The sequence below is a fragment of the Salmo trutta genome, chromosome 13 (genome assembly GCF_901001165.1).
Source record: "Salmo trutta chromosome 13, fSalTru1.1, whole genome shotgun sequence".
Classification (NCBI taxonomy): domain Eukaryota; kingdom Metazoa; phylum Chordata; class Actinopteri; order Salmoniformes; family Salmonidae; genus Salmo; species Salmo trutta.
Window position 1 is genome coordinate 50,513,685 of NC_042969.1, and position 23,383 is coordinate 50,537,067.

The window sequence follows — 23,383 nt, forward strand, 5'->3', positions numbered from 1 at the left end:
CAAATCTAGCCAAGCTAATTAAAAGTCAATGTGATAGAAGGTACCCCAAGAGCTCTCCTATGACACACACACACACACACACACACACACACACACACACACACCCTTATTTCCACTAACACAGAAGGATCTTTGTTCTCAGGGTGAGATACCCTGCACCTTCGTAAGGCCCCTGAACATTACCATCACCACACACACACACACACACACAGACACACCCTGTTGAGGCTGTTTTGGTTTCTTGGCCGCCCAATTGTGTGACGCCAGGCATGGCAGGCAGGCTGGTGGAGTGACTGTAGTAAATGGATCTGTGTGTAGACTCATCCGTCAGCCCCACTGGCCTCATGTCACATCCACCATTTCTTCCGGCCCCCTGACAGTATTCATCGCCACTGATCACCAGCAGCATCTCCAGGGACCCATGGGGGGGTTGGTACCAGACCCCAGTGGGCCAGCCCTCTTCCCGTAGCCCCACTAGGGTCCAGGCAGGCAGAGCGACAGGGGCCCATCCCCCTCTGGGTTAGCTTCTGAGTTGTGGCTGTAAGGTCCCCAGCCCCAGACCCCCTTTCAGCCTGAATGGACCAGCCTCATTGATATTCCTAAGCTTTCACACATGGGGACCCCAATCTCACAAAGGCACTGGGGCTTTGTCCGGCAACTGTTTATTTCTGAGAGTGTGTGTGTGCGTGTGGCGGGGGGGGGGGGGTGTATTTGTATGTGTGTGCAGGTCTAAAGGAATGTCTTCTCTTCTGTTGGCTGATCGATGGCAGGGACACGATGAACAGACGGATGGGGGATGGATGTGTGCCCCCCCCACCTCTGTGTTCAGTTGTAACTCAGAACAGCACTTTAATTTTGCTGTCATAACATGTATTGATTTCCCAAAGCCTTGCAACGTCACATGGACAGGGATATCTGGCAATCCCTACACACACACACACACACTCACACACTCACTCACTCACTCACTCACTCACTCACTCACTCACTCACTCACTCACTCACTTACACTAACACACACACAATGCCGCTGCCTGCTCAGAATGCAGTGTTAAAAAACCTGGCAGAGCGACACACACACACACACACACACAAACAAACACACTCACAATTTGACATAAAATGGTAAAAACGGGAATTGTGGATTTAACCCCTGTCTCTCTCTCTCCCCCTCTCTTACATGCACGCACGCACGCACACACACACACACAATCTCTATCCATCTTCCTCCCTCTCCGTTACTCTCTATTTTGGTTTCTCTCTCCCTATCTCCTTTTATCTATTTCTGTCTTCCTCTCTTTCTCTCAGTTGTAATTACCTCCGTAAACAGCTCTACTTTGATGGCAATGCGTCTGTGATAGCTTGTGTTTGGGATGCATTAGGAGTGGTGAAGCTGTGTGTGTGTGTGTGTGTGTGTGTGTGTGTGTGTGTGTGTGTGTGTGTGTGTGTGTGTGTGTGTGTGTGTGTGTGTGTGTGTGTGTGTGTGTGTGTGTGTGTGTGTGTGCCTGGTTGCCTGTGTGTGCGTTAAAAACAGCCATTTCCCTTAGGGCAGCTAAATCAACCAAACTACTATAAAAAATATATATATATATTGAAAGTATCACTTTTATTTGCAGACTAGCAACGAAGCATCTGTTAAAAGTGATTAGCTGCCTCATATCTCTGATGTGTGTTGATCTGATGTGTGTGGATCTGATGTGTGTGGATCTGATGTGTGTGGATCTGATGTGTGTGGATCTGATGTGTGTGGGTCTGATGTGTGTGGATCTGATGTGTGTGGATCTGATGTGTGTGGATCTGATGTGTGTGGATCTGATGTGTGTGGATCTGATGTGTGTGGATCTGATGTGTGTGGATCAGTGTGTGTTGATCTGATGTGTGTGGATCTGATGTGTGTCGATCAGTGTGTGTGGATCTGATGTGTGTGGATCTGATGTGTGTGGATCAGTGTGTGTGGATCTGATGTGTGTGGATCTGATGTGTGTTGATCTGATGTGTGTCAATCAGTGTGTGTGGATCTGATGTGTGTGGATCTGATGTGTGTGGATCTGATGTGTGTTGATCAGTGTGTCGATCAGCGTGCGTCGATCAGTGTGTGTCGATCAGTGTGTGTCGATCAGTGTGTGTCGATCAGTGTGTTGATCAGTGTGTGTTGATCAGTGTGTGTTGATCTGTGTGTGTTGATCTGTGTGTGTGGATCTGATGTGTGTTGATCAGTGTGTGTTGATCTGTGTGTGTTGATCTGTGTGTGTGGATCTGATGTGTGTTGATCAGTGTGTGTTGATCTGTGTGTGTGGATCTGATGTGTGTTGATCTGTGTCCCTGCAGTGCGGCGCTCCTCCCATTCTCTGGCCACTGACATGTTCGAACAGCACCTGGGAGCACACCTGTTACAGGTAAACATCACACGCGCACACACACACGCAGACACACACACAGGGTTCATTTCAAATGTATTTATTATATAAACGTGTCATTGAGAACAAACCGTATTTTATAATAGTACACATTTAGCCAGGTTATTCAAGAGGTCAATTCTCGGAACTTTTGTTTGTTGACACGTTTAATCTATTCAAATGTTTTTCCAAAAATATTCAAATATTCAACCATGAAAATGTTATTATCGTCACAGGATGCTGTAATTGTTAGTGGGACACGGTAGCCATATTTATTCCTGTGACAGTGTGATGCTGCTTCTCTGTGTTACGTCTCCTCCTGCGTTTAAAGACGTGCTTGAACCCTCTCTGACGTCCCCTCCAGCCAGTCAACAATCGTAAAAATAACACAAAAACATCGCACCGCCCCACCGTATTACTATCAAACACCGACAAATGACTGCAGTGGACAGAAAAGAGAAAGAGAGCGATAGAACGTGAGAGGGAAAGAGGGGTGACAGAGACGGGGTGTATGGAATGTCCTAAATGACAGAGGTATGCTAAGACAAAAGACGGCCGTCTGCACCAAACGTTCTGAGGAGGAACGGCGCTGATAGAAATCAAATTAGGGCTTCAGAAAACGCTATGATTCTTTCCTCTTGCCGTCCTCTGTCAGTAATAGCATGATAATTGCACTTTATTTCTCCGCCATTCAGCCGGGCTCGCCGCTCCCCACACCCCGGCCACTCGCATTTGCATACTGAATGTGTCAGTCGCATAAATTACCGCCACTTTAAGCGCCGCTGCCAAAACAGCAATCTTTCTTCAGCAGAGTGGCCCTAGCTTCCCAGCACACAGCCGCTACGCACTTGTGTGAATGCTTGTTATTACGAGGAATATTATTCTGTGAAGGAGTCCTTCCTAATGGGGTGGCTGTATACCTTTCACTTACCATCATAATCACCACTCCCTGGCTCTACCTCTGTCTCTACCTACCTACCGGTGTCTCTGGTCAGCAGACAGACACAACACAACAGGAAACACCACGCCGTCCTACTGTTATTAACACTGATTGAAAGAGCTCTGCTGGTGTCTGCCTGCTCTGTGTTTAATGTGCCTTGTTGACTCTCTGAAAAGGCAGGTGGTGTTTACCAGTAGTGTGTCGTGTGTACCTGAGGGGCCAGCCAGACAGGACTGTTGATGTGGGCGGGAGAGGGGGGAGACTGGGGGGGGAGACTGGGGGGGAGAGGTCGGAGAGACTGAGCGGTGAAGGGCTGGTTGTTGGTGGTTCTCCAGCGGCAGGCAGCCGCTCATTGTAATTTGCTCAATACACACTAATTGCTCTAATTTGTCTGTCTGGCTGTGTGTGTGTGTGTTGCTTCCACAGTCTCTGGACGGCTTTGTGTTTGTGGTAAGCTCAGAGGGACGCTTCCTCTACATATCAGAGACTGTTTCCATCTACCTGGGCCTCTCACAGGTAAGGCCTTCTGTACATGGACGCACACACACACACTCTCACACACTCTCTCTCTCTCTCACTCACTCACTCACTCACTCACTCACTCACTCACTCACTCACTCACTCACTCACTCACTCACTCACTCACTCACTCACTCACTCACTCACACAGGCTACTCCCAGCATATCTCTTTTCATATCAGATGTTGTAATGTGTTTGGGTGTGTTCCCACCTTTGTGTGTGTCTAGATGTCTTTGACTGTTCTCTTTTGCTTGTCTCTAGTTTCACCGTCTCTCTCTCTCTCTCTCTCTCTCTCTCTCTCTGCCTCTCTCTCTGCCTCTCTCTCTCTCTCTCTCTCTCTCTGCCTCTCTCTCTCTCTCTCTCTCTGCCTCTCTCTCGCTCTCTCTAGTTTCTCTGTCTCTCTCTCTCTCGCGCTCTCTCTCTCTCCCTCTCTCTCTGCCTCTCTCTCTCTCTCTGCCTCTCTCTCTCTCTCTCTCTAGTTTCTCCGTCTCTCTCTCTCTCTCTCTCTCTCGCTCTCTGCCTCTCTCTCTCTCCCTCTAGTTTCTCTGTCTCTCTCTCTCTCGCGCTCTCTCTCTCTCCCTCTCTCTCTGCCTCTCTCTCTCTCTCTCTCTCTCTCTCCCTCTCTCTCTGCCTCTCTCTCTCTCTCTCTGCCTCTCTCTCTCTCTCTCTCCCTCTCCCTCCCTCCCTTCGTCCCTCCAGGTGCTCACCTCTGTTGATTGCCTGCGGCCTCTTGTACTGTGAATGTTAAGTCCTGCCATTTCGACCAGATGCATAAATAATAACAGTAATTACTGGCCCAACAATCAAAGTGTCGCCCCTGCGCGCAGGGCCTGTCTAAGGGAGCAAATCGATAGGCATCTTAAAAGCTCCATTGATTGTGGGGAGGAGAAAAAACACCAAGGGGGATGGGGAGATAGATAGGGATAGAGAGGGAGAGGGAGGGAGGAGGGGAGGGAGGAGGGGAAGGAGTGATAAGATATGTTTGGGAAAAAAAGGATGGGGATACAGAATGAGAGAGAGAAAAGAGGGAGGACATTTCGATAGCGGTGGTATTTGAGTGGGTTTTAAAAGGGGGGATTTGGGTGTAATTGGGAGTCTGCCCCTGGTTGGATTGGACTGTCCTGGAGAGAGGCTAGTTATTAGTGGGGTGTGTGTGTGTGTGTGTGTGTGTGTGTGTGTGTGTGTGTGTGTGTGTGTGTGTGTGTGTGTTTGTGTCACAGTTTGGTATTTCTCCTGCTAACTGATGGTAGACACAAACTTAAAATCTAATTATGAAATATATCTGAACAAGTGTGAAAAGACTACACAGCCAAATGGCAATGGAAAGCATTTCTGGTATCCGAATAGAGCTTAAATGTGCAGTTGAAGTGAAATGCATCATGGGACGGAATAGGTAAACAACCAAGGCCATTCTTATTCCTTAAACAGATGGCCTCACTAGTCAAATCTCCTCAAACAGAACTAAACACACCAGCCTTAAAACAAAATTACAATCAAGATTTACCTTAACTCCAAAACACACACTACCACGTTTAGAAAAAAAACTGACAGAGAGAGAAAGACTGCGAGACAAAAAGAGAGAGAGGCAGAAAGAGGGAAGGAGGTGGGAGAAAGGGCATGCACACTTTAATAGAACAAATCCCTGTCTCTCAGGGAGGAGAGAGAGAGAAGGGAAAACAAGTGAGAAGGGAAATGTAACTGGTGGTTGTTGTTGGAGGACATGGATCTCTCTGTGGACCGCCCTGACCTGTCCCCCAGCCTAACCCCTCTGCCCTGACTTACCCACGGGGCCCCTCTCCAGACAGTGGGGTTTCTTAGACGGTTTAGCCAAGGTCTGGCACTTTGACCAAGGGCACAACCCGCCGTCCGCTCCCCTGCTACCTGGAGGTGATCATGTCCCTCACCCCAGGTTTCCTGGCCAGAGAGGCGCGCTCTGAACCGGGACCCCAGGTCCTGCTGCTCAACCCCCCCTTACCTCCTGCACGGCAGGAGGGAGGAATGGAGGGAGCGGGGAATTGATCCTGGACTGGTTAGTATGCAGCCCTCATCACTCCCCCTCCCTCTCTCCTCTCCCATCCGTCAGCGGCGGGCTGAGAGTGTGTTGTGGACGACTGCCCGGATGCCTCATACATATTAAAGCTCCCTGCTATTATTTATATCATGTCTCTCCTTCTTCCTCCCCACCTCTCTCTCTCTCTCTCTCTCTCTCTCTCTCTCTCTCTCTCTCTCTCTCTATCTCTCCCTCTCTCTCTCAACCCCCCCACACTATACCTGTGTCTTTTTCTGTCTCCCTCTCTCTCTCCTTTCACTCTCCTCTCTCTCTCTACCTCTATCTTTCAGCTGTCTCTTTCCCTGATCGTTTTCTCTCTCTCTCTCTCCTCCCTGTGATGAAGTGACAGTAGACTGACAGGTAAAATACCACAGATGTCAGTATTGCCTTTTACTGAGGGAGGGCAAAGGACTGTGGGAAGCCTGGGGTCCTCCAGGGCTGACTTCCTGTCTCGGCCAGGGGATTCTGGTTCGTTTACGTCTCGTTTAGCTCTAGCAACTCATTAACACCGGGCTGTTTTAAAACTTTTATCTCTCCGCTGATCCCTCGTTACTTACTCCACTCCTCTCTCCCTGTGTTTTTATTTTTTTACACTTTACAAGAGTTAGCCCTCCTTTTTTTCTCTTTATTCACACTTAATCTGTACTCCCTCACTCAGCTCTCTGGCTGTGATGTCCTTGAATGCCTGCTGGAAATCCCATAAAGCCCACACTAAATGGATCTAATCCTTCATAAATGGGTATGTCCTACAGACAAGGGTGTGAGGCTGCAGGCAGGCAGCCAAGCAGGCAGGCCAGCAGGGAACAGCCAGGCATGCAGGCAGACAGGGAGCAGGCAAGCAGGCAGGGAACACACAGGCAGGCAGGGAGAAGGCAGGGAGCAGACAGGCAGGCAGGGAGCAGACAGGCAGGCAGGGAGCAGACAGGCAGGCAGACAGGGAGCAGGCAGGCAGCCCAGCAGGGAGCAGACAGGCAGGGAGCAGGCAGGCAGGGAGAAGGCAGGGAGCAGACAGGCAGTCAGGGAGCTGGCAGGGAGCAGGCAGGCGCTATATCAGATGGAATGGAATCTCACCTTAAATGATTCGAGTAGGACACTATGATGCAGGAGGATGAAAGATGGGAGGTGTTAGTGGTCTTTACCCCTCTCTGAGAGTGGGCTGGATACGCTCATGCCTATGAATTAATAGGGAATGAATGAACAGATTCAAATAGTCAAATCTGACCTTCACAGATGGTATATCCCTGGTGTCTTTCAGCTTACTTTAATCACCAAATACAACAGATTTTTATCCTTCACGATTTTAAATGTGTATTATTGTAATCTGTGTCGACCCCCAGCTCAGGGGTGTGTGTGCGACGTGCGTCCGTGTGTGCGTTGTTGCGTGTATGCATGTGTTCATGCATGAGTGTTTGTGTCTGCACTACAACCTGTCTCATCTCTACATGTGACTGTGTTTAGGTGGAGTTGACAGGCAGCAGTGTGTTTGACTACATCCACCCAGCGGACCACGTGGAGATGGCAGAGCGTCTGGGCATCAGGCCCCACCTGAGGGCCGAGGCTGGCTGCCACGTGGCCCCCGAGAGCGCCTCCAGCTCTGCCTCCACATCCTCCCTGGCCGGGACCCCCGAGCCTGGTGCGTCTCACGTACATGTCTGTAGGCCTGGACTGATGTTGTCCAAGTCTGGTCCAAATGTGGTTTCTCCCGAGCTAACTCTGTCTTTCCCCCTGTCTCTCCACAGCCCCCTCAAGCCCACTCTCTCATGGGAATGAACCTCCTGACCGAGGCTTCTTCATCCGTATGAAGTCCACCCTCACCAAGAGAGGCCTCCACGTCAAGTCCTCGGGCTACAAGGTCAGAGTAAGAGACATATATAGAGAAATCAAACTCTCCGTTCCTAGAAATCATTCAGACTGTTTGTAGTGTATAGGGTAGCAACATTCCGGTTTCCTGTTTATTCCCTCGTAAATCCAGGAATCTTCCAACCAGGATTTCTGTAAAAACAGAATTTTTGAAAAGTTACAAGAGTTTTGCAACTCTAGTAATGGCCTACTCACCGTTCATTTAGTAGAGACACTGTACAAGTACAACCATGCAAGTTGCTGTAAACTCTTCCTGTCAGGTGATCCATGTGACCGGGCGAATCCGCTGTCGCCCTGCCATGGTGCCAGGCTCCGCCCGCTCGGTGCGTCGGCCAATGGGCTTGGTGGCCCTTGCGCACACGCTCCCGCCCTCCACGCTGAACGAGGTGCGCATGGAGAGCCAGATGTTTGTCTTCCGGGTCAACATGGATTTGCAGGTCACCTACTGCGAGAACAGGTACAGCTACAGTGACACACAACGTCACACAACACAAAACAACACACACCAACACAGCTACACCACAACACAACAACACAGTAACACAACAACACACAACAGCATAACAACACAGCTACACAACGACACAACAACACATCAACACATCCACAACACAACAACACACCAACACAGCGACACAACGACACAACAACACAACAACACAACAACACAGCTACACACAGGGGCAGATGTCTGTATGGGGTGCATATGTGGTTGTACTGTGAATAATGTTATGGTTGTATTTGACTCCATTAAAAAATGGTATGTGTTTGTTTGCCTGTGTATGTGTCTATATGTTTACATCATGTGGATAATACCATTATTGTTCCCTATAGGATCTCAGAGTACATGGACCTGAGCCCGGCAGAGGTGGTGGGCCACACCTGCTACCACTTCATCCATGTAGAAGACCTGGATAACATCAGACAGAGCCATGAGGACTGTGAGTCCCTGCCTTGCCCTGTGTGTGTGTGTGTGTGTGTGTGTGTGTGTGTGTGTGTGTGTGTGTGTGTGTGTGTGTGTGTGTTTGCGTGTGTGTACATGTGTTTGCGTGTGTGTGTGTGTGTGTGTGTGTGTGTGTGTGTGTGTGTGTGTGTGTGTGTGTGTGTGCGTGCATGCGTTTACCTTTGAACGTTAACATTTTTACTAAGTTCATATTTTGCAATCAGCGCCCTCTGCTGCCAAAGTCCTGTAGTGCTACGCCAACTCGCTCTTTACTCTCTTCCTCTCTCCCCCTGTCCCCTCCCTCCCCCCCCTCCCCCCTCTCCCAGTGTTGCGGAAGGGTCAGGTGGTGACCGGGTACTACCGTTGGCTCCAGAGGAGAGGGGGTTATCTGTGGGTCCAGTCCTGTGCCACCGTCTCCATCAACCACAAAGCCCCCCACGAACGCAACGTCATCTGGGTCAACTACGTCATCAGGTCAGCCCTGTCGCCAGTCAGCTCCGTCGCTAGTCAGCCCCGTCGCCACAGTAGCCTCAGGTCAACCACAGCGCACAGCACATCCAGCATTATGCTCTCAGACAAAGAGTCCAACTCCTTCAGTCCACCGTAATTTTAATATACTAAACTGTAATGACGATGTATGCATTTCATTCTATCATTATGTAGGGCTTTGTTCATTTACAACGCCTAAACGATACAAGTATTCGCACAAGGAAATTCAATATTTTCCTTTGTCTCTGTCTCAGGACCCACAACCCCCCAGCTCCTAAACACACAGGCACACAGGCACGTACAGAGCAAGAGAGGAGTCGGACAAAAACAAGGGGAACAGGCTGAATTACAATACTAATTGAAGCAGGGCTTTATAATTACAACAAATAGATGTCAGAAGGTTGGGTCTGAATGGTGTTTTAGCCCCTCGATCCTGTCTGGGCTCAGTTCTTTACGGGTGGGCTCCTGAGTGGAGCAGGGCTGGCTACGGGAGAGCAAGGGTGGCTGGTGTGGGTGTGTGCATGCAATTTGGGGGGGTGGGGGGGGTGTTGGATACAGCGGGTTGGGGGTAGTTGATGGGAGGTATTAGTTGGAGAGGCTGGTTGTTGTTGATAGATGAGGGTAATGGTATGAAGGAAGTTGATGGGAGGTATTAGTTGGAGAGGCTGGTTGTTGTTGATAGATGAGGGTAATGGTATGAAGGAAGTTGATGGGAGGTATTAGTTGGAGAGGCTGGTTGTTGTTGATAGATGAGGGTAATGGTATGAAGGAAGTTGATGGGAGGTATTAGTTGGAGAGGCTGGTTGTTGTTGATAGATGAGGGTAATGGTATGAAGGAAGTTGATGGGAGACAAAACAAAATGCACAATTTAATCTAAGACCATGTAAAGTACTCACTGCACCATCTTGCTAAATCAGGAGACATAAACAGTGGTTTGCTGCAGCACTCAAGAGCTGTGAAAGGTGCGTTTATTCTCTTATATTTACTGTCTCACCCTCACCCTCTCTCTTTCTCTCTCTCTCTCCCTCTCTCACCCTCACCCTCTCTCTTTCTCTCTCTCTCTCCCTCTCCCTCTCTCCCTCTCTCTTTCCCTCTCTCCCTCTTTCACCCTCTCTCTTTCCCTCTCTCTCTCTCTCTCTCTCTCCCTCTCCCTCTCTCCCTCTCTCTCTCTCTCTCCCTCTCTCTCTCCCTCTCTCTCTCTCTCTCTCTCTCTCTCTCTCTCTCTCCCTCTCTCTCTCCCTCTTTCTCTCTCAGTCGGACAGAGCTCCCAGACACTCCCCTGGATCTGCTGCAGCTCCCAGAGAGTCTGAGGGCTGAGCGTCTGAAAGCCAGCTCCTCCCCTTTGGAACACTCACCACAAACCCGGGGTAGGGAACCACACAGTCAAAACAGACACAAACACACACACACACACACACACATACTGCAATCACACACACACTTGTACTGTACATTGAATTACTCACACATACACACGTGATGGTGCGGCAGGTAGCCTAGCGGTTAAGAGCAATAGACTAGTAATCAAAAGGTCGCTGGTTCGAATCCCCGAGACCACTAGGTGAACAATCTGTCGATGTGCCCTTGAGCAAGGCACTTAACTCTAATTGCTCCTGTAAGTCACTCTGGATAAGAGTGTCTGCTAAATGACTAAAATGTAATGATACATCCTCATCTAACTCTTTTCCCCTCCCCAGGCCCAGAGCCAATGAAAAGCTCTGTGTGTAAAGGTGACCCTGACTCAAAACTGAGAGAGATCTATAATCCCGGTGTCCAATCAGGGGACAGGAGGAAGCGTCCGCTGCGATCTGACTCTGAGGGTGCTCCCGCGGAAACGCGGCGTCGCCTGGAAGAGCTCCGCCAGAGAGGGCGGAGTGTGTCAGCCTCCTCAGACCTGGGCAGCGAGAGCGAGGGAGAGGCGAGAGCGTGGGAGCAGGGGGGAGACAGCGCGAGGGTCAAACGAGAGGAGGGGCCTTCGAAACGAGGCGGGGAGACCCCCATGAGGGGCGAGAGGGGCGGCGGGGTGCACAACGGCCGTGCGGTAATCCAGCACCTGAAGAGTGTAGTGTCCTCGCCTCTCTCTGGCCACGCCAACATCAAGACTGAACATGAGGCACTGGCCGCAGGGGGTCGCTGGACACACATGCACACCTCCTCACACATACAACCCCCACCCTCACACACACACACACCCTGCGGCAGCCTGAACGGCGACAGTCCCCTCACCCCTATCCCAGACTCCTCCTCCAGCAGTGAAGCCCCACCCAATGGTATTTTCACCCCGCCCTCCCCCGCCATGTCCCCTCCCATGTCCGGCTCCTCCCCTCTACCATGTGAGGAGCGGGGAATGTTGTCTGGAGGCAGGGGGGGCGGGCCTGACTTTGAGCTGTTGCATAGACTGGCAGCGGGGGGTGCTGCAGGACGTGTGCTGTTTCACCCCCTGGCCCTCGGCCCCCAGGGGCCACAGAGCCTGTACGCCCCCAGTACCATCCGCTATGCGCCCCCAGAGCTGCCCCACTCTCACCCCGGTGCTGAGGGGCTGCGCTCCGACCACCACAAGGGTCCCCCAGCCTTCTTCCCTCACCTCCAGAGGCTGGCCGGCTTGCCCTCCTTCAGTGGGTTCTCCGCCTCGGACAATCCCTTCAACCCCTTCTGTATGAACGGACTGAGGGGGGCCGCAGGGTCTGAGGAGGACTGAAAGAGAGGAGGAGGGGCTAGAGAGAGACATGGGGGCAGGACATTGGGACGTATGGGGTTGGGAAACTGAACAAAGGACCATTTGCACAGCTTCCGTGGGGAGTCAGATGGTGTCCAACACAGGTGACAGGATGGTTGACACTCAAAGTGGACTTTGACACTTGACTTTACCCCACTTGCTGTCCAAGCTTTGTCCCCCTCTCTGTTCTACCATATCCTCTCTCCGCTGCTGTTAAATGACCGTGCAGAGTTCCATGTCTAAAGCCATATTGTACATAGAGACAGGACCATACATACCTTCACTACTCCATCCTCAGTATTATAACAACTGTTCCTGAGCCTGTCAGACTGACTTCTGTGTGAATGAAAAAAAGAGAAAAAGAAAATGGATGACATTCTTTTTCACTTGTTTGCGTGAAACACTGAATTATCTCTTAAACGGAGTTAGAAATTGTACTCTGACACAAAAGTGGAAATATGGAGGTCTGAGCCAATCTCATGGATGCCCAAAATAATATTTGAACACATCTCGGGTAACCCTTCCTCCCATAATGTGAACTCCGCTGAAGAGGGTTTAAAACAGTGAAAGCACAGAGAGTGAGAGAGTCTCAGACACATTCCATTCCACTCTGAGGCTGTTCTGTCATGATGTCGTCTGGGAAAGAAAGGCATGGGAGGGGGAGGTACAATACCTCTACTGGCTGGTTACTTTGTAAGGATCATTTTCAGTTTTTCAAGACTGAAAATGATCCTACAGATTGAAGGGGTGTGAAAGTTAAAGGCGCTGGGCTGTGCTGGGTTTGAGATGAAAGCCATATTCCTATTATATTGTTGTGTTGTTGCCATAAGGTGAAGTGGGAGAGGTGTAAAAACGATTGTCTTACTAGAGAACATACTTTGGGAAATGCCACAGTTTAATTCAGAAATGTATTGAAAATAAAGGGTTTGGGTTGGGTTGGGGGGGGAATCTTTTTTTTTTAATTATTCACATTTGTCCGAGCACTTACTGAAATTTGTTATGAACACATAGCACTTTTGAATTTCCTTGTGTGCATTAAGGGTTAAATAACAGAGTGGTCATGATGAATACCACAAACGGACCACATTAAAGAAAGACCACAGGAGTTTAAAACGCGGTCAGTAAACGTGTGGTCATTCAAATATGACCATGGGGATTTAGTACAGTTGTGGTCAATAAAATAAGAACTGTAGCTTTTTGTTCTCAAAGTGGTTGTCCGAAACATCCATATTAGGTCGTTAGAGGTGGGGTGGAAAGCATATATTAAATCATATCAAAGATATTCATTTTTATACTCATCTCCAGAAATTCCATCCCAAATATGTCACAGGTCATAAGAGAAAGGCCATCATCCCAAACTGAAATTCTAGAGATTAAAATGTCCCAATCTTAAATCGCTGTCCTGGTTATAGATGAAGAATTACTGATGGACTGGGTCGGATGTCAGCTGTATAGGACCATGTCTGTCATACGAGGGGATGTCTGTTCGTCTGTATGTCTGTTTGTCTGTGCGTCGGTTGTAATTCCACTGGTTCTACAACAATAAGACCAGATTAAAAAAACAACCATCAGTGACTCTAACCCCTTTCTGTTCAAATATTTCTGAATATACCATCCCCTTCTGATCTTCAAATTAAAACGAACCAATGTAGAAATACTATGATACTGATGACGATAATAAAATATTCCATTAGAGGAGTACAAGAAAGTTTTCTTCTTTCCTTCTAGTGTCTGACTGTCTGTCGGTAAGAGTGGGCCGGGCTACTGCCTGTCTCGAAAACATGCCTTCAGAGAATGTATCTCAAGATTTCCTTAAAATGTCTCTAAGTGTCTCAAGTCATCTCGACTTTATGTCCCGAGATGTCTCGCGACATTGAAAGATGAAGGTGATGGCTGAGTATGTCTATACCTGCCCCGCACAAGGGTGCGTAACAATGTTCATGAAAAAGTACCTGATGTAAAAACCATCATCCATATTGGTCCCTGTAGACCAGGTTTGAGTGACCCTGGCCTGATGTGGTGCAGAGAAAACATGCCTGTTAGACAGTATACTGTATATCCAGGTTTATGAGCCAAAGCTCTCTAAGTAATGGCTCTGAAGATTTAGACAAAGGGTGTGTGTGTGTGTGAGCGTCTGCATGTGTGTGACTGAGGCAGTGTTTGTGTGTGTATGCCTGTGTGCGTGAGTGCGTGTCAGGCTGGGTGTCTTGTCTGCCTGAGGCCGTGTGTATGCATACAGTGTGTTGTGCGAATAGCCGGTGTATCTGTGTGTGCGAATGCGAGCATGTGTGTGTGTTACCGATGGGCTGTACGTGTGTATGTTTCAGAGCGGGTGTTGTGTTGTTCCATGCAGCCCTAAGGGAGGGGCTCTGACATTGAAGACGGGTTAAATCCTGTTTTACATTCAAGTGGCAGGCCCCAGTTCATTAGAGGGAGGATCATTCCTCCTCAAGACCAAAGGAAGCGCATACTAAACAAGAGCAGTTGTTGGGGAGAAAATGTGAGTGTACGTGCGTCTGTGTGTGTGCACGTCTGCTGTGTGTGTGTGTGTGTGTGTGTGTGTGTAAAGAGAGTTAAGAAATGACCTCAGGTTCCTCCTTTATCTCTTGCTTTCTCAGGTGTGAGTTCTTCAGCTGATAGCCTGTTCCATGGTGGGTGTGAAGGTGTGCCTCTACATCTCAGATAGGGACTGTGAGTTTGTGGGGACATGGGCGTCTCTCCTCAACCCTACGCCCTGGCTGTCTGTCTGTCAGTGACTTTGAAGGCTTATCTCAGCCCCTGAACGGAGCTGCAGTCCCTAGGGAAATAGTACCTTGGCCACATGGGCTTGACACTGAAACGGAAAACATGAGAGGAAATATTTGAGTGAGAACTGAAGGTAGACCCCCCCCTCCTTTACACCCCCTCCCCTCCCTCCCTCCATCCTATCCCAAACTACACCACCCTCAACACCACTTCTCGACGTGCCCCACCCCCTTCTGTTCTCCACCTCTTATCTTCCCTCAATCTTACCTCTCATTTGACCCTATCAACCCTCCTCCTTCAGTCTCTCTATCCCCACCCACACCACTCATTCTTTCACTGCTACAGCCTCATCCCTCCTCCTTCAGTCTCTCCATCCCCACCCACACCACTCATTCTTTCACTGCTACAGCCTCATCCCTCCTCCTTCAGTCTCTCCATCCCCACCCACACCACTCATTCTTTCACTGCTACAGCCTCATCCCTCCTCCTTCAGTCTCTCCATCCCCACCCACACCACTCATTCTTTCACTGCTACAGCCTCATCCCTCCTCCTTCAGTCTCTCCATCCCCACCCACACCACTCATTCTTTCACTGCTACAGCCTCATCCCTCCTCCTTCAGTCTCTCTATCCCCACCCACACCACTCATTCTTTCACTGCTACAGCCTCATCCCTCCTCCTTCAGTCTCTCCATCCCCACCCACACCACTCATTCTTTCACTGCTACAGCCTCATCCCTCCTCCTTCAGTCTCTCCATCCCCACCCACACCACTCATTCTTTCACTGCTACAGCCTCATCCCTCCTCCTTCAGTCTCTCCATCCCCACCCACACCACTCATTCTTTCACTGCTACAGCCTCATCCCTCCTCCTTCAGTCTCTCCATCCCCACCCACACCACTCATTCTTTCACTGCTACAGCCTCATCCCTCCTCCTTCAGTCTCTCCATCCCCACCCACACCACTCATTCTTTCACTGCTACAGCCTCATCCCTCCTCCTTCAGTCTCTCTATCCCCACCCACACCACTCATTCTTTCACTGCTACAGCCTCATCCCTCCTCCTTCAGTCTCTCCATCCCCACCCACACCACTCATTCTTTCACTGCTACAGCCTCATCCCTCCTCCTTCAGTCTCTCCATCCCCACCCACACCACTCATTCTTTCACTGCTACAGCCTCATCCCTCCTCCTTCAGTCTCTCCATCCCCACCCACACCACTCATTCTTTCACTGCTACTGCCTCATCCCTCCTCCTTCAGTCTCTCCATCCCCACCCACACCACTCATTCTTTCACTGCTACAGCCTCATCCCTCCTCCTTCAGTCTCTCCATCCCCACCCACACCACTCATTCTTTCACTGCTACAGCCTCATCCCTCCTCCTTCAGTCTCTCCACCCCCACCCACACCACTCATTCTTTCACTGCTACAGCCTCATCCCTCCTCTATTCTGTCCGGGTCGTGAGGGGAGGGAAATACGCTCATCTATAACGTGCCATGGTGCCGTGAGGTGAGTTGGTGATGTTGTGAGTCAGTCCATGGTCCGGGTGTTTGTCAGTGTGGGTGCGTACTGCTTGGCGCCATGCCCTTTAGACGCGCCAGGCCCCAGGAGCCGCCTGCATGCCAAACATGGGGGGGGGGGGGGCACGATGCAGCACCCAGACACACCCTGCATGAGAAACTAACTGCGCCAAAACGCCTGGGATGGAGTGGTGGAGAGAAAGAGAAGGAAAGAGAGGGATGGTTAGTAAGAAGCACTGGATGGGCTTCCGACCTCAGGACAGAGGTGAGTCTCAGCAGCTCGTGCCTCGACCCGAACCTTCTCATCTCTCCAGTGAATCGATGGATGAGAGCGATAACCCGCACCTGGGCCTGTAACCTACTCAGTGATCCCTATAATCACCCTCCCGCGGTGTTATCCAAACAGCACAGGAGGTGCTGCTCTGTGTGTAGTGTACCCAGAGAGGAGGATGGAGGAATACATGGCATCAATGCTTGGTTGGGTGATAGGATCTACACACAACGAATTAAGGGAATGTCAGCCATTTTGATTCCATATTCTTATTCCATTTCTATGGTGTCAAATCTGATAGATAACCCTACATTTGTGTATGCAACATTCTGATCTCTTTAAAAGGTGCTACACATAGGATATTTTTTACATTTTTGCATTGTAATTTCAGAAATTAGAATATGCGAGTTGAGCCTTTTACTTTCAGTTTTGTTCCAACAGTTGTAAAAACTATATTTGTTATTGAAAATATATTTCACTGCGATTTAGATGATACAATGATTCCCTACACTATTCAGTGCTTATTTGCGCACATGAACTGAAATTGAGCGAACAGTGTAGAATGTTAATTAACAACCATGACATAGCGATTTCCCCAATATAACACAGCCACTAAGTCAGAACAGCAATGGTGGATAAGTATGAAGTGAAACACTATCATTCCACTATTAGCGCCAAATATATTATGGCCATTTTCTGAAATTACAATGCAATTTTCATTTTATTTTATCCTGTGTAGCACCTTTAAGTACTGACCACAAAGTAGTCTTTTCACGTAGGGGTCAAACACACAACAATAACGCCAGTTTGATTTTGTAACTGTGTTTATGTACATATTCATACATACATAGTCTAATGATGTACAATAAGTTTTACTGAAGGCCATGCAGAAATCAAATGCATCACACTGCAACTCCATACAGATCATCTCTGACCCAGAGACTAACTCGCCTCCTTCCACCATCCAGGTTCTGCAAGCTAATGTTCTGTAGCGCAGCGGTCAGGATGGTGGCTCAGGCTACAGGCTAACAATACCTAAATGTACTCAATCATCTCACACAAACATACAGGTTATACAAATGGTATAGTTTCTTAAGGTTGGTATTTTGATTAAGTTGTGGCTCCAACTATCAACCCTCGATTGACTAAAGGTATGAAATATCATTACTTTACAGTTCAACTACTCTGTATAAATTGAATATTGAATTCAAGATTGCATTGAACATGTTTAATAAAGTAATTACAACTCATGACAAAAAATAAAACTGGCAAAGCGCTACTATATGAATCCCAAAACCCTTGGGAAAATGGAAGCCCAAGCCTAAACGGGTTAAAAAAATCTGTTCCAATCTGGAAGAACAGAACAAACACATTACAAGAAAAACCCACAGACTTACACGCATACAGAGACATCGAATTCCAGAAAGATAGACCATTGTTGATGACCTATTTCTATAGGCCTAGTTCATCTATTCAACACATCAACATTGGCTACATCTCCTCCTCCTACATCACCAGCATGGATTACTACAAAGAATCCAAGTAGTCCTTTGTACGGATATAGAATCAACTGATATAAAGAAAATAGCGTCAATCAAAACCATATTTAGGTGAGCACAGCATGGGCTGGCTCAGAGTATGGCTTAGGAATTGTACAGGGCTCTTTGATTCATAAAGTAAACACGATGAGGAGTAAATAAACTCAAATTAGGCACTCTCGCAGTGTGTAAAATAAAACGAAATTATCTTATTATATATATATTTTTAAATCCTTAATTTAACTAGGCAGGTCAGAAAAGAACAAATCCTTATTTTCAATGACAGCCTAGAAACAGTGGGTTAACTGCCTTGTTCAGGGGCAGAGACAGATTTTTACCTTGTCAGCTCGGGGATTTGAACTTGCAACCAGCAATTTAACACAATCACCCACCCACCCACCCACAAACTACTATCACAGAGGACAGAACCAAATCATGCCTTTCACTGATCCCCTCTGTACCCATGTGTCTGAGGGTCATACACACTCCCCATCAGTCCTCTCTGTCTCATTCACACACAAAGAAACAAACACACACTTCGTCACCTTTGCCACTCAAGCGCTCTACTTGTCTTGGCCTTTGTCGTTGCCGTGGTGCCTGTCGCCACGGGAGTGGTTGCAGCGGTCGCGACAGTCTGGGCACTCCCCTCCGTCATCGTCATCCTCATGTATAATCTCCACCTCCAGGCGTCCGATGTAGAGCGATACCGCACACAGCCAGAAGAGGGCGATGCTGCTCACCACAGAAACATTCAGCAGCACGGCAGGCAGGGAGAGAAGCATCATCCTCCTCAGGGAAAACAGGCTGCCCACGTAGGACGCCCCGCCGAACGATACACACACACCACCCAGAATGAAGAAGGCTGGGGGAGAGAGAGAGAGAGGCGAAAAGATTGATGACCGATAGTAGTGTATTTATAATGGGTGTGGGTTTCAGCAACGTTAAGGTCTTTTCTGATAATTATGCTTCGCTGCAATAGAATAGAGCCTTGCCCCTGGCCCTCCTAGCCTCCTTACCATAGCCTGCTTCTCGTCCTACGTCACTCTGGACGAAAGCGATGACCCCGATACCGGTGGCCAGGAGTCCGTTACGGAACCAAGACAGGAAACCTAGAACAGAACAACACGGAGATTACAGCCCAGTCTGAAAACAACCCCCTCATCCCTTCCTCTAACCCTATCAGTGTTTGCGGTCAGGAGCTTCTCCCATGTTGCTGAAGTTCTTGGATTCAGATGTGTAAACATAGCCTAGACGCATGCAGATTCTTACATTACAATAACTAATCTAACTGTGCCAAAAGGACTTCTAACAAAATGCATAGCATAGTAATTAAATAAAGAGCCTGTCTTTAAACCTCTTCCTAATATTCAGTGCCTTCGGAAAGTATTCAGACCCTTTGACTTTTTCCACATTGTTACGTTACAGCCTTATTCTAAAATGTATAAAAATATGTTTTTTTTTCTCCCCCCATCAATCTACACACAATACCCCATAATGACAAAGTGAAAACAGGATTTAAGAAATGTTGGCACATTAATTACAAATAAAAAACTGAAATACCTTATTTACACAAGTATTCAGACCCTTTGCTATGAGACTCGAAATTGTGCTCAGGTGCATCCTGTTTCCATTGATCATCCTTGAGCTGTTTCTACAACTTGATTGGAGTCCAGCTGTGGTAAATTCAATTGATTGGACATTATTTGTTAAGTCACACACCGGTTTATAGAAAAGGCCCCACAGTTGACAGTGCATGTCAGAGCAAAAACCCAAATCATGTCGGTAGAAGGAATCGTCCGTTGAGCTCCGAAACAGGGCTGTGTCGAGGCACAGATCTGGGGAAGGGTACCAAAATATTTCTGCAGCATTGAAGGTCCCCAAGAACACAGTGGCCTCCATCATTCTTAAATGGAAGAAGTTTGGAACCACCAAGACTCTTCATAGAGGTGGTTGCCCGGACAAACTGAGCAATCGGTGGAGAACGGCCTTGGTCAGCGAGGTGACCAAAAACCCGGATGGTCATTCTGTGGAGATGGGAGAACCTTCCAGAAAGACAACCATCTCTGCAGCTCTCCACCAATCAGGCCTTTATGGTAGAGTTGCCAGACGGAAGCCACTCCTCAGTAAAAGGTACATGACAGCCCGCTTGGAGTTTGCCAAAAAGGCACCTAAAGGACTTTCAGACCATGAGAAACAAGATTCTCTGGTCTAATGAAACAAAGATTGAACTCTTTGGCCTGAATGCCAAGTGTCACGTCTGGAGGAAACCTGGCACCATCCCTACGGGGAAGCATGGTGGTGGCAGCATCATGCTGTGAAGATGTTTTTAAGTGGCAACGACTGGGAGACTAGTCAGGATTGAGGGAAAGCTGAACGGAGCAAAGTACAGAGATCCTTGATGAAAACCTGCTCAGAGCACTCAGGACCTCAGACTGGGGCTAAGATTCACCTTCCAACAGGACAACAACCGTAAGCACACAGCCAAGACAATGTAGAAGTGGCTTCGAGACAAGTCTCTGAACGTCCTTGAGTGGCCCAGCCAGAGCCCAGACTCGAACAATCTGAAAATAACCTGTCAGAGTTTGAGAAGAATGGGAGAAGCTTGTAGCGTCATACCCAAGAAGACTCACGGCTGTAATCGCTGCCAAAGGTACTTCAACAAAGTACTGCTAAACAGTCTAAATCCTTATGTAAATGTAATCCGTTTTTTTCATTTTATAAATTGCTTTGTCATTATGGGGTACTGTGTGTAGATTTAGAATAAGGCTGTAACGTAACAAAATGGGAAAAAGTCAAGGGGTCTGAATACATTCCGAATGCACTGTAAATGTGCAGTTACCGGTTTCGTGGGACTTTCTCAGCATCTGCAGAGCAAACAATAAGAAAAATATCAGCGATTTAGAAAGGTGCTTGATATCAGCACACGCAGATCATTTCTGTAATGCAGGAGTATATTTATTGTAATTTACCAAGGCATCCGCCTTATCTAGTTCTGTCAGCTGATGATACTCCGGAATCCGAGCCTTGCCCCACTGCTCCTTCTCAACCACCCATTTCCGCGAAGACCCGTGGACTCTCCTCGCCGGCAGTCCTCCGAGGTACTGCGGCCTGACGTGTTTCACAACCCGGGCGAACTGAGATGCAATCCGCGGCAGCTGTCTGCAAGTAAACCAACTCAAGGCAGCCATAGCTCGCTAAAAACACGACCTTTGCATGCCCTGTGAACTTTCACACTGCAAACGACACACGGAAGGAGGTGGTGCTCCCGTGCACAATGTTGGGAAATATATGATTGTAGCGCCGTCCTGCGTTTGGTATTGTAAAATAAACCGTGCCATATTCTTCCCTTATTACATATGTATTTTATTTTGTAAACGTTTAACGTAGTCTGTTTCTCCTTTACTACCGGTTTCCTCTCTCGGTACATCTGGTTAATCTCTTTATACGTTCCCTGCACCTTGTGTTTAGCTTATTCAGCCACCAGATGGCGCCGATAGACCACAAAATCGAGACCATTATCACATGAGGCCAATGAAACAGTTTTAGTGTTTCAAATTGTTTGTGTGACAGGGAAGGAACCAACGATTCTGTAAGGAGTACTCCTTTGACCCTAATTAGTGGGGAACATGTAAAAGGTATGAAACCACCTTTGCACCTGGTGAAGCTTTCAACTTTTTCTAGATGGTCCTGTGTAGAATGTGTGCCGGGCTTTATTGCTGTGCTGTTATGCTCATGTGGGCAACCATTTTGGGGACCATGCAGTCTGATTGAGAAGAAATGTTTGAGGTGTGGTTAATTGTAGTGAGAGCCAAATGCAACACAAAACTTCTGTGTTATTTATTTGACAACATTCCAAATGTTTTTGTAAAGTTATGCCTCTAATGCCCTTTAGTTTCCAGCTGGTTTGTGTTCGGATAGGCTTTATAAATGTGCCTAGAATCTCCGACTTAGAATATGTTACAGTTGTATTGATGTTAGGGGTGTGAATGTTCTGCATTTGAGCCTATGCAAGGCCATGTGCTGTGCCTTCAGAAAGTATTCACACCCCTTTTACATTTTTCCAAATTTTGTTGTGTTACAGTTTGGATTTGTTGTCACTGGCCTACACACAATACCCCATAATGTCAGTGGAATTGTTTTTAAATTTTTTACAAATTAATTAAAAATGAAAAGCTGAAATGTCTTAAGTATTCAGTCCCTTTTAAGGCAAGCCTAAAGTTCAGGAGTAATAATTTGCTTAAGTCACATAAATTGCATGGACTAGCTCTGTGACTTTACATGTTACATTTTAGTAACTTAGCAGATGCTCTTATCCACAGTTAGTGGCCATAATAGTGCTTAACATGATTTTTAAATTACTATCTCACCTACTGTCTATACCGCTCAGTTATCTGTAAGGTAAGTTGAGCAGTGAATTTCAACCACAAAGAACAGGGAGGTTTTCCAATGCCTCGCAAAGGGCAACTATTGGTAGTAAATGTAAAAGTTGATCAACTGAAGGGGAAGATTCCCGGTGTTTGTGATGCTTGTCGTTTGGTGCCACGCAGACAGGGTGGCGTGAGTGGTGAAACAGAAGTCCTTGTCTGTTCTTTTGAGTTTAGAGGTTGAGTCTGTGCCTGAAAAAGTGAACTGCAAAGATGGCGCCGAAGAACATGGCTGATGTTTTACATTCTCCCAAACAATTGTGCAATTTATATATTTTTTTGTGTTTTGTGTAACTTATTTTTTACTTATTGTGTACATAATGTTGCTGCTACCGTCTCTTATGACGGAAAATAACTTCTGGACATCAAAAAGCGACATTTTTTCCTTTAATGAGTCCGACGAGAAGGATATCCCACTGGAACACGCCTTTTGCGTGAAGATAAGATGCCGGAAAAGGGGACGCAGATCGGGGATCCTTCTGAGAATCCGGAGGCGAGCGAGTTAACTCCCAATGCCTTCCATTCTCCTTGCTAACGTGCAATCGTTAGAAAATACAATTGATGACCTACAATTAAGATTATCCTACCAACTGGACATTAAAAACTGTAACATCTTATGTTTCACCGAGACGTGGCTGAACGAAGAAACAGACAATATAGAGCTGGCGGGATTTTCCATGCACCGACAGAACAGAGACGCTACATCTGGTAAGACGAGGGGTGGGTATGTGTGTCTTTTTGTCAATAACAGCTAGTGCGCAATGTGTAATATTACAGAAGTGTCGAGGTATTGCTCGCCTGAGGTAGATTACCTTCTGATAAGCTGTCGACCACACTATCTACCAAGAGAGTTCTCATCTGTATTATTCGTACCCGTCAATTTACCACCACAAAGCAAAGCTGGCACTAAGACCGCTCTCAACCAACTCTATAAGGCCATAAGCAAAGAAGAAAATGCTCACCCAGAA

The 23,383-nt window shown here is 47.8% G+C and overlaps 2 protein-coding genes across 3 annotated transcripts in view; one reads left to right on the top strand and one right to left on the bottom strand.

Moving 5' to 3' along the window:
• Positions 1–13,623, top strand: part of LOC115205956 (neuronal PAS domain-containing protein 1-like) — a 33,374-nt gene extending 19,751 nt beyond the window's left edge. The window contains exons 4-12 of one of the 2 annotated variants that reach the window (XM_029772408.1): positions 2,329–2,396; positions 3,763–3,852; positions 7,365–7,539; positions 7,646–7,764; positions 8,027–8,223; positions 8,601–8,707; positions 9,036–9,183; positions 10,454–10,566; positions 10,897–13,623. In XM_029772408.1, the coding sequence (XP_029628268.1) occupies positions 2,329–2,396; positions 3,763–3,852; positions 7,365–7,539; positions 7,646–7,764; positions 8,027–8,223; positions 8,601–8,707; positions 9,036–9,183; positions 10,454–10,566; positions 10,897–11,897 (2,018 nt within the window). In that variant the 3' untranslated portion in view covers positions 11,898–13,623. The remainder of the gene's footprint in view (positions 1–2,328; positions 2,397–3,762; positions 3,853–7,364; positions 7,540–7,645; positions 7,765–8,026; positions 8,224–8,600; positions 8,708–9,035; positions 9,184–10,453; positions 10,567–10,896) is intronic. The other variant, XM_029772409.1, reaches the window with a different exon arrangement.
• A 4,770-nt stretch (positions 13,624–18,393) lies between these two features.
• On the bottom strand, positions 18,394–21,230 carry LOC115205957 (transmembrane protein 160). The gene is made up of 4 exons (XM_029772410.1): positions 20,961–21,230; positions 20,831–20,855; positions 19,008–19,100; positions 18,394–18,853 (listed from the first exon to the last, which is right to left on the bottom strand). The coding sequence occupies exons 1-4, from the start codon at positions 21,177–21,179 to the stop codon at positions 18,555–18,557; spliced, it is 636 nt and encodes a 211-aa protein (XP_029628270.1). The 5' UTR covers positions 21,180–21,230; the 3' UTR covers positions 18,394–18,554.
• Positions 21,231–23,383: the final 2,153 nt, after the last annotated feature.